A 14634-nucleotide genomic window follows, 5' to 3' on the forward strand; every position below is an offset into this window, starting at 1 on the left:
AACCCGATGTACAACAAAACGAAATGTTGTCCTGTCCTGTACCATCTTCGTAATTGTTGGTATGTTCCAGTTCATTGTTTGTGGCCACTGTATTTTGAGTGCTTTCCAACCTAAGGGGCTTATATTCCAGCACTACATTGGACAATATTCTGTTGTGATCCGTAGGATTTTCATTGACTAATTTTCGGAAGTAGATCGCCAGACCTTTCTTCCTAGTCTGTCTTAATCTCCACTGAAACCTGTCCAACCTGTTTCATGTCCATTAGGAAACCAGCTGGTATATGAAATACAGTGGTATAGCTTCCAGCATCACAGCAGCACACAAGCCACCACAGTACTACAAACTGACAAACAGGTGGCAGAGTTATATACTAAGATTATCCTATTCAGGTTTTGGTTTCTACACTTTTAAAAGCATGGGGAAAAATGGGAGAGAGTGCAAGATGAACAATAAGAAAAACTACCAGTTAAAAAACTCGTTTGAAGAAAAAACATAAGACCTGCTTTAAGGAGTAACTTCAAGAGTATCCTCAAGAGAAAGAAAGGTGTTGGGAAACTGTTTTGCCTTGTTTCCTTCTTAGATTTTTAGAGTTTAGCTGGCAGCAGCATCTCAAGGGTAATAACCAGAAAGTGAAATTTACCTCTGGATGCAGTTGCCTCACTTTAACTTCTCAGTAATTGTAGGAGTGATTCTTCTGCTGTCAATGAAATAAAACTTGCTTTGTTTTACCTGTAGCTCTGCCCATATTGTAATTCTGGATTGAGCGCCCTGAGTCTTTTCTCTTAGTCATCCTTTTTGGAGCCTGGGCTACAGGCATGGCATTAGGCTTTGAGCTCTGATATCTTGGGCCATGATCTTTGCAGTCAAGGACTTAAGTGTTGTGGGGCTGTTGAAGCTTCCTGACTTGTGAGGAGACTCTCAGGGAAATTTATCCCCTTAGGAAGAGAAGAATCACGACTGTGTACCCCAGTCCTATTGAAACCCCATTTGTTTCCATTGTTATTTTTAAAATATTTTTTATTGAGATATAATTCACATATAAATTTCACCTTTTCAAAGTGGTTTTACGTAGACTCACAAAGTTGTACAACCATTATCACTATCTAATTCCAGAACATTTTCATTATCCTAAAAAGAAGCCCTGGACCCATTAGCGGTCACTCCCCACTCCCACCCACCACTTAGCCCGAAACACTAATTTACCTTCTACTTCTATGGATTTGCCTATTCTGGACATTTTATGTAAATGGAATCATACAATATGTGGCCTTGTACCTGACTTCTTTCACTTGGCACAATGTTTTTAAGGTTCATGCCATGTTGGAACATGTTTCAGTACTTCATTCCTTTTTATGACTGAACAAATAATATTCCATTGTAGAGATACACCACATTTTGCTATCCACCCATCAGTTAGTGTACATTTGGGTTATTGCCACTTTTTGGCTATTATGAATAATGAATAATGCTGCTATGAACATCCATGTACAAGTTTTTGTGTGAACATATGTTTTCAATTCTCTTAGGTATATACCTATGAGTAAAATTGCCTCATTATATGGTAATTCGATGTTTGACTTTTTGAGAAACTAACAGACTATTTTCCAAAGTAGCTGCACCATTTTGCATTCCCACCAGCAATGTATGAGCGATTCAGTTTTTCCACATCCTCCCCAACACTTACTACCTGTCTTTTTGATTATAGCCATTCTAATGTGTATGAAGTGGTATCTCACTGTGGTCTGATTTTCATTTCCCAAGGGAGAAAGACCTGGATATTTGCTTCCATAAAGATTACAGTCAAGAAAACCCTAAGGGGCAGCTCTATCCTGTCACATGGTGTTGCTATGAGTTTCAATTGACTCCACAGCACCCAACAACAGCAACGATTAATGATGTTGAGCATCTTTTCATGTGCTTATTGGTCTTTTGTATATCTTCTTTGGAAAAAAAATCTATTCAAATCATTTGCTCATTTTTAATTGGTTTATTTATCTTTTTATTTGTTGAGTTGTGTTTTTAATTTACTATGTGCTTATGTTTTCTTCTCACCCAAATCTGGATTCCCCTCTGCCTCCCCACAGCAGCATTTCCCCCTGCTCACTTGGTATGACCTGCTTACTCAGACAAGTCTCCAGGGCCCTTATGGCTGAGGAAATACTGAGAGTGGGGGTTCATTTTAGGTTTGACTTTTTCATTCCCATTAAAGGCTGCCTTTGAAGTCTTACATTCCTCTTGGATCCTCTCTAATGACCTAACTTCTTTGAACTTTGATCTTTTTTTCAGATCATCAAGGTGGCTTTGGAGAAAAGTCTAGCAGCTGTGGAGACCCAGAACATATCTCTTCCTCCTCCTTCCCCAACAGGAGGGGACAGTAACAGGGGTCTTCAGGAGGAAATGCTCCACCTGAGGGCTGAGATTCACCAGCACTTAGAGGGGAAGAGAAAAGCTGAGGGGGAACTGAAGGAGCTAAAGGCTCAAATCGAGGAAGCAGGATTCTCCTCTGTGTCCCACATCAGGTGGGACATCCTCCCCAGCGGAAGGGAGCCTGTCAACATAGGGGAGAGGCCAACACAGCCAAGGGGCTCACCCTGCTGCTCCCAAGACATTCCTGGTGCTATTGGGTCTTTCTGGGTCCCTATCCCAGGCTTCATGCCTAACAATTCTATAAATTCTTTAGAGAAAAATCCATGATAATGGATAATGTTAACCACTTTTATTATTGAAGTAAATCTGATCTTAATTTGATATAACAATGTACATCATTAGCCAAACATATTTAACAGTCATGGGTGGAAATCTCCTAGATGTATGTCCAGTAACCCTCTTTTTTTTAAATATTAATTAATTGATTTTTTATGGTGAGTATATGTGTGTGTGTGTGTATACAGTGTGTGTGTATACGTGTATATATATGTTTATATATATACACATATATACGTATGTATATATATATAAAACAAAAATTTTTCTTTTCAATTTTTTTGCATGTACAATTCAGTGACATTAGTTACTTTCATCATGTTATGCAACCATCACCACTATCCATTTCTAAATTTTCCAACCCCTTAACAAAAGCTCAGTATCCCCGCCACGATCAATGACTTTCTCTCCCTCTTTCCCCCTTCCCTCCTACCCTTGAAAGTACTATATGTTTGGTCTCTATACATTTTCCAGTTGTATATATATCATAGACGTGGGATCATGCAATATTTGTCCTTTTATGACTGACTTATTTCACTCAGTGTCTTAGTTATCTAGTGCTGCTATAACAGAAATACCATAAATGGATGGCTTTAACAAACAGAAATTTATTTTCTCACAGTTTACGAGGCTATAAGTCCAAATTCAGGGTGCTGGCTCTAGAAGAAGGCTTTCTCTCTCTGTCGGCTCTGGAGGAAGGTCCTTTTCTCTTTGAGCTTCTGCTCCTGGGCAATCTTCACGTGGCCTGGCATCTCTCTTTTACCATCTCTGCTTCTGCTCGCTTGTTTAATCTCTTTTATATCTCAAAAGAACGTGACTCAAGATACACTGTACACTAATCCTGTCTCTTTAACATAACAAAGACAACTCATTCCCAAATGGGATTATAACCACGACCATAGAGGTTAGAATTTACAACACATATTTGGGGGAAACTTAATTCAATCCATAACACTCAGCATAATGTTTTCAAGATTTATGCATATTGTAGCATGTGTCAAGATTTCATTTCTCTTTATGGCAGAGTAATACTCCATTGTATGTATGTACCACATTTTTTTAATCCATTCATCTGTTGATGGATACTTGGGTTGTTTACAACTTTTGACTATTATGAATAATGCTGCAATGAACATTGGTGTACAAGTATCTGTGTTCTGCTTTCAAGTCTTTTGGGTATATGCCTAGGAATGGAGTTGTTGGGCCATATGATAATTCTATGCTTAGTTTTTTGAGGGACCACTAAACTTTTCTACAGCAGTTGTGGTATCCCTCTTTTGTAAAAGAGACCATTAGAAGCTACAGCCAAGACCAGACCTTGGCCTCTGTTTATGTGTGTTTCCTGCAGGAACACCATGCTGAGCCTTTGCCTTGAGAATGCAGAGCTGAAGGAACAGATGGGAGAAGCAATGTCTGATGGATGGGAGATGGAGGAAGACAAGGAGAAGGGCGAGGCGATGGCGGAGACTGTGGTAGCCAAAGGGGATCTGAATGAGAATAGCCTTCAGGCTGAGTTTAGGAAGCTCCAGGGAAAACTGAAGAATGCCCACAGCATCATCAACCTCCTCAATGAGCAGCTGGTGCTGAGCAGCAAGGAAGGGAATAGTAAAATTACTCCAGAGTTCCTCATGCAACTGGCCAGGAAGATTGACAGAATAAACAAAGAGCTGGTTTGGTCTCCTGGGAAGCATCAATGCCATGAGGAGGAAGATGCAACTATGAGGCCCTGCCGAAGACCCCAGAGCCTTGAACTTGGGGCTGCCCTCTCAGCGGATGCCCACCAAGTAAGTGTGGGCTTAGCTGGAATGAAGGACACTTGGAGAAGGGCTGGAGATGTCAGTTCTTACCTTACACAGTTCTGCCCTGAGTTCAGGAGGGGACAAGGGAAGTGGATCTTTGCACCAAAAACAGTAAAAATAGTAGTAATATTCATCACAGTTTTAGCCTTTACAAAGGCTTTTACAATATTATCTCATACATATTACTTGAGTTCTTCATTTTCCAGATAACATTCTAGACAATGGGTGATAGTGGGCAATAAGACCTGGTCTCTGCCCTTCACACACTCAGTGTGATAGGGAAAACGGCACAGAAACAGATAATTTCAATCTGATGTTGTAACTGCAATAATACAGGGATTCATCAGGTTTTAAGGTAACCCAAATGAGTGATGTATAATGACACTTCTTCCTTATCACTGCCCTTTTCAACATAGCTTACCATGGGCATCTGCCTCTGGGCCTAAAAGGGTATCTGTCAGGATCCACTGAAGGGAGGGGCTTTGCTGAGAATTCAGTAAGATGGAAAGTGCAAAGGCTTCTGAGAGGACTGCTGGGACAGGAGCACATAGAGAGATGAGTGGAGGTTTCCACCACTTCTCTTTAAACCTATACTGAGAACTCCTCAGTAGATGCCGTTGGCCCTGTTCTATGTGCTATGGATACAGAGATGAAAAAACATTATCCCAGCTCCCAAGGAGCTCTGGGCAGCAAATAACTGCTAAATGGCATGGGAAGTGCTGTGACAGAAACAAGAATAAAGTACACATGGTCCAGCGAGGGAAGTGGCCCTTACAGTGTGGGCAAGGACTTTGGTGACTGTTCTGATGCCTGTGCTGGATCCTTTCACAGATGGATAACCTGTCCCAAGCCAGTGACCCTGGGCCTCAGGCAGAATTTAGCTTCCCGGGATCCACCAAGCACCTGCGCTCACAGCTGGCACAGTGCAAACAACACTACCAAGACCTCCAGGAGAAGCTACTGATATCGGAAGCCACAGTCTTTGCCCAGGCCAACCAGCTGGAGAAATACAGAGTCATGTTTAGTGAGTCTTACAGGTTCACCATCACCTGTCTTCTCTGAGAAGCTACATGCTTTGCAGACTTCATTTTCTCCCCTAACTTCAAAATAAATTTAATCCTGCCCATAGTCTTAGAATTGTGGAAGTGGATATTTGACTTTAAATTTGGAGATGATAGTGAAGAGTAAAGGAATAGTAAGATTTAAGTTTGCAGCAGGAGTATAGGGGGGAACTGGGCTTAAAATCTAAGATTGTTGATTTCTGGTCTAGCCAATAGACTACCTTGCCTCTCTCAAGATGTACTAATTGTTTCTGTTCTCTTTGCACTACGTCAGATTCTACAAAAACAGATTGTCACTCTTGGTCTAGAATCGGTGTGGTCAAATAGAACTGTTGGTCGTGCTGGGAATGTTTTATATCTATATCACAAGTGACTACTGAGCACTTGAAAAGTGGCTAATGCAACTCAGGAATTTTGAGTTTTGTTTAATTTTAATTAATTCAGTATAAAATAGCCACATGTGTCTAGTGGTTATCTTATTGGACAGTGCGGGTGTAGGTGTCTTGGGACTCTAATTTGTTCAGCTCAATTCAAACATTTCCTGAGCCCTTGTGGATAAATCATTTGTTTGTTTCACTGGGGCTTCTAGAGATGAGAGCATGCAATACTGACTTAAAGATGTCTGGTCCCAACTAATCCTAGGTTATCTGTAGGTGAGATCATCAATGGCAAACATAGGCTCATCCTGGTGGAGGGGAGTCCTACTACCTGGAGCAGGTGATCTCTTCTCCTATGAGTCCAAAGAAGCATCTATCCTACTCTGGATTGGACCTGCCCCTGCCCCAAGTGCCAGGTTATGTGCCATTGAGGTTGAGGGTGTTAGCTGGAAATTCAGATGCTTTGTAACACCCACTGTGTCTCTCCCCAAGCAGGTGAATCTTTGGTGAAGCAGGACAGCAAGCAGGTCCAGGTTGACCTCCAGGATCTGGGCTATGAGACATGTGGCCGAAGTGAGAATGAGGCTGAGCGGGAGGAGACAACCAGCCCTGGTAAAAGCACAGCATGTGGGGTCTCATCCTGGAGTCAGTGTTCATCTTTGGGTGCTGTTGGTCAATCCCACGTCTAATATCAGTAATGGGGGAGGGAAGTGTTGTGAAAGAAGGGGACTCAGGACTAGAGAGGGACAGGAAGTTTGGAGAACTTGCCCAAAATGAGCTTAAGTGTGAGTCTGAATTTCTATCATCACTTTTCAGCATACTACTGTTAAAAAAAAAAAAAAAGTTTTATCGAATTGATTATCTAAAAAGAATACTAAGACCTACTTAATAACGAAGAGACCAGATAAGCTTTTGGGGATAGGCAAACCATAAGTTAAAATTTTTTTTTTTTCATTATAAAAGGACTATAAACATAGCACTGCCCACCAAATTGAAAACCAAGAAGAGAAAAGCACTCATGATCCCTCTCATCACTGAGGCTGTTTAGTGTGGTAGTTAAAAGCAAAGACCCTGGAGCCAGATTGGTTCAAATCCTAATTTGTGAATTTCTCTGTGCCTCAGTTTCCTTATCTATTAAAATAGTAATAAATGTCAAAAATCAGTAAATTCCTGCAAAATACTTTAGAAGAGTGCCTGTCACCTGGTCAAACACTATGTATTAGCTCTCATTCTTACTACCACACAACCCTAACACAGCCATTGTTAGGCTATGCAGCTGATATATTTCTTTGAGTTCTTTTATTCCTATGCCTATTTTCACAGAGTTGTAACCAGATAAACTTTAAGTCATTGTAATATTTGAGGATTAATAAACTTTCAGCAGTCAGGAACAACTTGTCCTAGAATTCTTGTGGCCATCCTAAATATATAAGGCCTGTGTTAATGTCTACATTAAAACACATCGATGTGTGTGGAAAGGGCACAGGCTCTGCAGCCAGACATCAGAGGAAGTGAACACTGACTCTGCCCTGTACTAGTTTGAATGAGCTAAAGCAAGTTGGTTTATATCTCTCTGAGCTTTGGTTTGTCCTTGAGACAAATAGAAGGTAATCACCCTTGATTTGCAGGGCTATTGGGGGATAAGAAATATGGTACTTGAATGCCAAGTACAGTGCTGGAGCTGAATAAAACACTGTTTCAACTCTTGCTCTACTGATAATTATCCTCATGACTAAACCTGCCTCCTCCGTGAAGGGAATGGCTTCAGCAGCACACCTGGCTTTTATTGAAGAAGATATTTCTGTCTTTTCTCAGAGTGTGAAGAACATGGCAGCCTCAGGCAAACAGTCCTGATGGAGGGATTGAGTTCTGAGCAGGAGCGCCTGGGCTTGGCACTAACGAGTCCCCCCAGGAAGAAGCCCCTGGAGAGGCAGCTAGGGAAGCAGAAGGAGTTCCAGGCATATGGACAGTCAGAAGACATCTCTGTCCTACAGAAGGACATCAAAGATCTAAAGGCCCAGCTGCTGAATGCCAGCAAGGTCATTCAAAACCTCAAGAGCCGGGTACGATCCCTCTCGGTTACAAGTGATTATTCATCTAGTCTGGAAAGACCCCAAAAGCTGAAGGCCTTCGGCACCCTGGAGGGGTCTTCACCTCATAGATCCACTGATGAAGATGAAGGGTGGCTGTCTGATGGCACTGGAGCTTTCTACCCCCCAGGGCTTCAGGCCAAAAAGGATCTAGAGAGTCTCATCCAGAGAGTGTCACAACTGGAGGCCCAGCTCCCGAAAACTGGACTGGAGGGGAAGCTGGCAGAGGAGCTGAGGTCAGCTTCATGGCCTGGGTAAGTGTAATGTGTTTCAGTCTGGGCTTGTCAAGGAAAAAGATATGACCACGAGACGGCAGTGTTGTACAACAAGCAATTTATTGGGTCTGACACACTGATGAAGGAGCCCTGGTGCCACAGTGGTTAAGTACTTGGCTGCCAACTAGAAGGTCGGCAGTTCGAACCCACCAGCTGCTCTATGGAAGAAAGATGTGGCAGTCTGCTTCCGTAAAGATTACAGCCTTGAAACCCCTACATAGGGTGGCTAGGAGTTGGAATTGATTCGATGGCAGTGGGTTTTTTTTTTTTTTTTTTTTTTTTTTGATGACACATTGCCAGTTTGCATGTGGGGGGCAGTACCCTGCAGAAGGTGACCCTCCAAAGGTAAGCAATACAGGCAGCTACAAGAAGGAGTAGAGGGCAAGGGAACTCCCAAGAGAGAGGGGGAAAGTGGAGGGAGGGAGCTTACATGTCTAGGTGATGTCACTCAAGCACTATACTGGTGCTGTAAGGGATATAAAATATGTCACTGTCTTTACCCTCACAGAATTTATGATTTGTTTTTGGACATATGACTAACATATTGAAAATTGTTTGATGCAATACTTTCTCAGAACAGACTTTACTCTTACTTAGCTTTTATAGCTTATGTGCTAATGTTCAGCTTGGGGAGTTCTTTGGAGATCTTCTCACAGAAATCTCTGCAGAAGCCCCTGTAACTTATCATTTGCTCTTTTCCATTCTGAGTCTTTTCTCATCTTTCCTACATTAGGAAATATAATTCCCTGATTCAGGATCAAGCCCGAGAACTATCTTACCTACGGCAGAAAATACGAGAAGCGAGGGGTATCTGTTACCTTCTCACCCAGCATGTGAAAGATGCAATAAAATCTTTCGAAGACCTCCTAAGGAGTAATGACATTGACTACTACCTGGGGCAGAGCTTTCGGGAGCTACTTGCCCAGGGAAGCCAGCTGGCAGAGAAGCTCACCAGCAAACTCAGCACCAGTAAGTTGGCCACAGGTGTTTGGAGTACTCCATCACTGCCACAGTCCCAGGCACAGGTGTTCATCACAGGTCCACAAACAGCTTTTTCACCCAGGATCTTGTTTCTAGTTTCTCTCCTGGAGTCTATTCCAGGCTCAGGACTGGCTGGTAGGGAGCATCAAGGTAGAACACACAGGGTTGGAGATGCCATGATTACAACTATAGAAACTTCACCAGTCATAGAATATGAGCTTTGAGGAAGGAGGCAGCATCCATCCAGTGCTAAGGGAAAGGAAAAGGGATAAGACAGGAGGAGCTTATTGTATGAAAAGAGACCTGAACTAAGAATTGCAAGACCCAAACTACAACCTGGATGTTATCATTTGGATTTATCCTTTTCGTGTCTTTGTTTCTTCATTTGTTGCAAAAGTCCTTGTTTATTACATGGTATTACACATGAATATACTTCAGCATGGATAAGCACCATGTTCTTTTGGACATGGTTTAGGTACTGAGTGTAGTAGTACCAGGGCTAGGAATGTTGGTTATTATTGGAGTCCTTTATTATGGGAATTTCCTGAGAGCATCCCAGAGAGTTCAGCAGGATCACATTTGAGGGCCAGATATTCCATCTCCAGGTGGCAGGAGCAGAGATGTAACAGGGTAGGTTCTCATCTCCTCAGAGACAGCAGTAGGTTCTACATTAAAGCCGTGCTGGGACACACAGCGGTGCAGCTGGGAATCAGCCTAGTGGTAGGACTTGGGGGCTAGAGTGTTCCAGAGGGCAGCTGGGCAAGGGCCTTATGATCATTGGGTCAAAGGATGTTTTAACCTTTTTGTCCTGATTCAAGGCAGAGGAAGTCAAGATGGTGATCACCGGGTATGGGAAGGTCTGCCCGGTGAGCTCAGAAAAGCCTGCCATGCCACTTCTCTCAAGACACAACCCGATACCTCCCAGAGCAATTCTCCCAGAGTATCCTGGATGCACACATAAAATAATCACTTTTCTTTGACGGGATAAGACCGTATGTTTGTACTGTTTGATGCAAGACCTGTTTAATTTCTTACTGTTTGTCTCTGAATTTGGTTTGCAGAGGATCATAAAAGTGAGAAGAATCAAGTAGGACTTGAGCCACTGGCCCTCAGGTAATTCATAATACGATCTCAAAGAAATTAGGAGCAAGGCTCATGCGGTCAAGGGTGATTGCAACTTCCCAATTTGGTGAAAAAAAGGAATTCAGTGCTGATTGCAATGAATTCACTTATTTATTCAACACCTTAATGTTGGTTTAAGTGAGTTCTTTAGTCTCTTTTGATGTGATTCTGTTGATTTCCATTTGTACATTAATTCTCCAGATATAGCAGCTAAGAGTCAGTCTGGCCTAAAAGTGAATTCATAATAAAAAACCAAACCAAACCCATTGCCATTGAGTTGATTCCTACTCATAGTGACCCTAAAGGACAGGGTAGAACTGCCCCCATAGGGTTTCCAAGGAATGCCTGGTAGATTTGAACTGCCAACCTCTTGGTTAGCAGCCATAGCTCTTAACCATTATGCTACCAGGGTTTCTGAATTCATAATAGATCTTTTAAAGATACTAGGAAGATTTTAGGAGTCCTCAGCATCCTCAGGGGTCTCCTGTTTTCCTCCTGTGTGTTTAAAGCCCAGGGTGAGCTTTTTGTAAGGTTGGCCTGCTCCAAATTGGTTGAAAACTAGTTTAACAGCCACCCCATTTCCTTGGGAAAAAAAGAGAATCAGATTATAGTACCTAGTGAAAGAGGCCTAGAGTTGCAGATGTCTGAGAAGCTACATTGCCTCAGAAGCCAGTGTTCCATGACTCACTACATATAATGGTCAATAAAATATGGGCTCAGAGTTAGTTGCAGCCTACAGTTTGAGCCTCTGTGTCATGAGTGTACCTTAGACCACATAGTACTTCTCAAACTATCTGTGGTCATCTGGCTTATGTAGCTTTTCCCATGAGCCTTCATCAGGACTAGCTGGTCCAGGTGGCCTTGATCTCATCTATTGTCCTCCCTCACCCCACCAGGCTCAGCAGGGAGCTGCAGGAGAAGGAGAAAGTGATTGAAGTCCTGCAAGCCAAACTGGATGCCAGGTTCCCAACCCCCTCCAGCAGCCAGGCCTTATCTGACTCCCACCGCTCTCCCAGCAGCATGTCCTTTCTGTCTGATGAGCTGGAAGCCTGTTCTGACATGGACACAGCCAGCGAGTATACACACTGTGAAGAGAAGAAAGCTTTCCCTAGTCACTCAGGTAGCTGCACTTTCTGAGTGATACCACCTTTTCCTAGGGTAAGGGGAAACCTCTGTAACCAGGCATTATAGATCCATCTGGGTGTGCATCATGCTAAACATGGCTCTGGAACCAAGTGCCAAGCACAGGCCTCAGTGGTTCAGGAATCTTTGCTCTCTTCCCGACTCTAGAAGTCACCTCTGCCACCCTCTACTGGCACATGCTGTTGGACCCAAGGCAAGACATAGTGGGGAGAGTGGCTAATCATTTTAACCTCTGCCTCATGTGCACAGTGTCTGTCTGCTAGACCTCTTCCTTTAAAATGGGACATCTCACCTCTCTGTGGTGATCTTGCTAATTGCAGTTCCTGAGCAGTGTCCCCTGAACATCTGTGGGTGTCCACAGATGCTGCCAGTCTTGCCTGATATTTTTAGAGGTACCATTTTCATGGTTCCATGGCTCCTAGCCCCACTATCACCCTAAGGTGGCTTGCCTCACCCCTGAGGAAAGCGAGGAAATGAACGCTGCTAGCCCTGATAACCCTGGTTAAATATAAGGCCAGGATTCCTGTTCTCCAAGGAAGACCGAACATTTTCTTTCATTCATGGGTTTATAGATTCCATCCATCATTCGAGTCATTCTGCTGTAATGTCTTCTAAACCATCATCAACCAGTGCATCTCAGGAGGCTAAGGCCGAATCCAGCAGCAACCCCATCAGCTTGCCAACTCCCCAGAATCCCCCCAAGGAGGCCAACCAGGCGCATCCAGGTATGCAGCAGCCCATGAAGTAGTAGCTCCATCTCCTCTCCCTCAGCTGACTGTTTAATTTCCTTCAGGGGCAAACATTTGTACTGCCAGGGGCCCATATGCATTAAATCCTAGATAAAATCAAGAGGCTATACTAATTCCTTAAGCGTGTCTGATTTTCTAGAAAATAAGTAATTCATAGTAGGCTATGACCCCTATACCAATTCTGGCCAGTGTTTGACTAACCATTTCATTTTTATTTATTTATAGCTTTTTGTCTAATCATTGTAAAATAAACATTTTCATTCCTTTCTCCATTTCACCCCGGGAAGAAAAGAGGTAAAATGTTTCTCCTAGAATGACAGCAGCCAAGGAGCAAAAAGAAATTCCCCTCTGCCAATCACCTGTTTGTTACCAAGCCCTACACCAAGGTTACCCCATTTCATCTGCACAGTGATGGCAGTGAGCCCTGAAGTAGGTGGTGGTACTTATTTCAGAGCTGAGGATGCTGAAGCTCAACAACATCCTGTAACGCACGATAACCAGCTCGTGAGTGGTACTCACGTTTCCCAAAGTTGGCCGGGTTTGAAAGCTCAGGCTCTGCCCACTGCCCTCTGTAGCCAGAACTGCAGGGACCAAGCAGGGATGGGGGTGACCCCATCTGAACCCCTTGGATCCTCAGCCTTTCTGTTCCAGTTCTTTTTCCTTCATTCTCTCTTGCTGCCACTTATGCCCAGTATAAAATCTTATTCTTTCCTGAAGAAACAGGATTCTTTTCACATGGTATTATTATGCCTGGTTTTATGAATGGATGAGCAGCCCTTAATATGTACGTGAGGCATACCCTGGGGCCAGTAGAGGGAGTACTTCATGGACGTGCCTCCGCTTGGTTGCCAGGGGGTACACTGTTCAGTCCCAGCTCTGCCCTGGGACTATCAGAGGAGGGCACACTTTGTCTCACCTCCTCACTCCTACTGAAGCTGTCTGGCTGCCTTCAGTGTGGCTGGTGGTGAGGTGTGACTTGAGTAGAGGTGCTCTTAGAAAGCACAGTGCTTTCCCTCTGCTACCCCCAGGTCTCCTAGGCACCAGTCAACCAAAACCTTACAGAAGAGATGTGTCCCGTCTCTTTCTGAGCCAGGGATCAAAGATTCTGGGCCAGAGTGGGTAGAGGCTGAACCAGGAAATCATGGGGAAAAGCTGTTTGTCCAGAGCTGTAGACATCTGCATGAGTGCTTTGGGGTCAAACGGAGCAGAAGGTCATTGTTGTTGTTAGGTGCCGTCAAGTCAATTTTTGACTCATAGTGACCTCATGTGACAGAGTAGAACTTCCCCGTAGGGTTTTCTAGGCTGTAATTTCTAGGCTGTACATAGGCCAAGAGGCAGTTGTTTGAACAGAACAAGGGGATACTGCGTGGTTTAAAATCAGGAAAGGTGTGTGTCAGGGTTGAATTCTTTCACCATACTTATTCAATCGGTATGCTGAGCAAATAATCTGAGAAGTTGGACTGTATGAAGAAGAATGCAGCATCAGGATTGGGGGAAGACTCATTAACAACCTGTGATATGCAGATGACACAGCCTTGCTTGCTGAGAACGAAGAGGATTTGAAGCACTTACTGATGAAGATCAAAGACTACAGTCTTCAGTATGGATCACACCGCAACATAAAGAAAACAAAAATCCTCAGAATTGGACCAACAAGCAAACCCAGCAGCTTCACAGGAGAGAGACCCAGTAATCTCCTCCTGTAAAGACTCTTGCTGTTGTTGTTAGGTGCCATCAAGTCAGTTCTCACTCATAGTGACCCTATGTAAAACAGGACGAAACACTACCCGGTCCTGCGCCATCCTTACACTCGTTGCTATGTTTGAGCCCACTGTTGCAGCCACTGAGTCGGTCCATCTTGTTGAGGGTCTTCTTCCTTTTTGCTGACCCTCTACTTTGCAAGCATGATGTCCTTCTCCAGGGACTGGTGTCACCTGATAACATGTCCAAAGTATGTGAAAAGAAGTCTTGTCATCTTAACTTGTAAGGAGCATTCTGGCTGTCCTTCTTCCAAGATAGTTTTGTTTATTCTTCTGGCAGTCTGTGATATATTCAATATTCTCCGCCAACACCATAATTCAAATGCATCAATTTTTCCACTACTTAATATTTATTATGCATGACTTATTATATGCTGGGTGCTCAGAAATTATCGAACAATATCATTAGTATCACATGCAAGTAAACTTTTGCTGAAGATAATTAAAAAAGAGTTGTAGCCATATATCAAAAGGGAACTGCCAGAAATTAAAGCCAGATTCAGAGGAGGATGTGAAACAAAGGATATCATTGCTGATCTCAGATGGATCTTGGCTGAAAGCAGAGAATACCAG

At 43.3% G+C, this 14634-nt stretch overlaps 1 protein-coding gene across 1 annotated transcript in view; it reads left to right on the forward strand.

Moving 5' to 3' along the window:
* LOC101357386 (myomegalin) overlaps positions 1-14634 on the forward strand; it is an 83003-nt gene that overhangs the window by 48059 nt on the left and 20310 nt on the right. Inside the window, exons 19-27 of the mRNA XM_023734858.1 lie at positions 2288-2520; positions 4053-4488; positions 5335-5527; positions 6437-6553; positions 7757-8285; positions 9040-9275; positions 10349-10400; positions 11306-11529; positions 12125-12277. Coding sequence (XP_023590626.1) covers positions 2288-2520; positions 4053-4488; positions 5335-5527; positions 6437-6553; positions 7757-8285; positions 9040-9275; positions 10349-10400; positions 11306-11529; positions 12125-12277 — 2173 coding nt within the window. The remainder of the gene's footprint in view (positions 1-2287; positions 2521-4052; positions 4489-5334; positions 5528-6436; positions 6554-7756; positions 8286-9039; positions 9276-10348; positions 10401-11305; positions 11530-12124; positions 12278-14634) is intronic.

Source organism: Trichechus manatus, unplaced genomic scaffold (assembly GCF_000243295.1).
Source record: "Trichechus manatus latirostris isolate Lorelei unplaced genomic scaffold, TriManLat1.0 scaffold00073, whole genome shotgun sequence".
Taxonomy (NCBI): domain Eukaryota; kingdom Metazoa; phylum Chordata; class Mammalia; order Sirenia; family Trichechidae; genus Trichechus; species Trichechus manatus.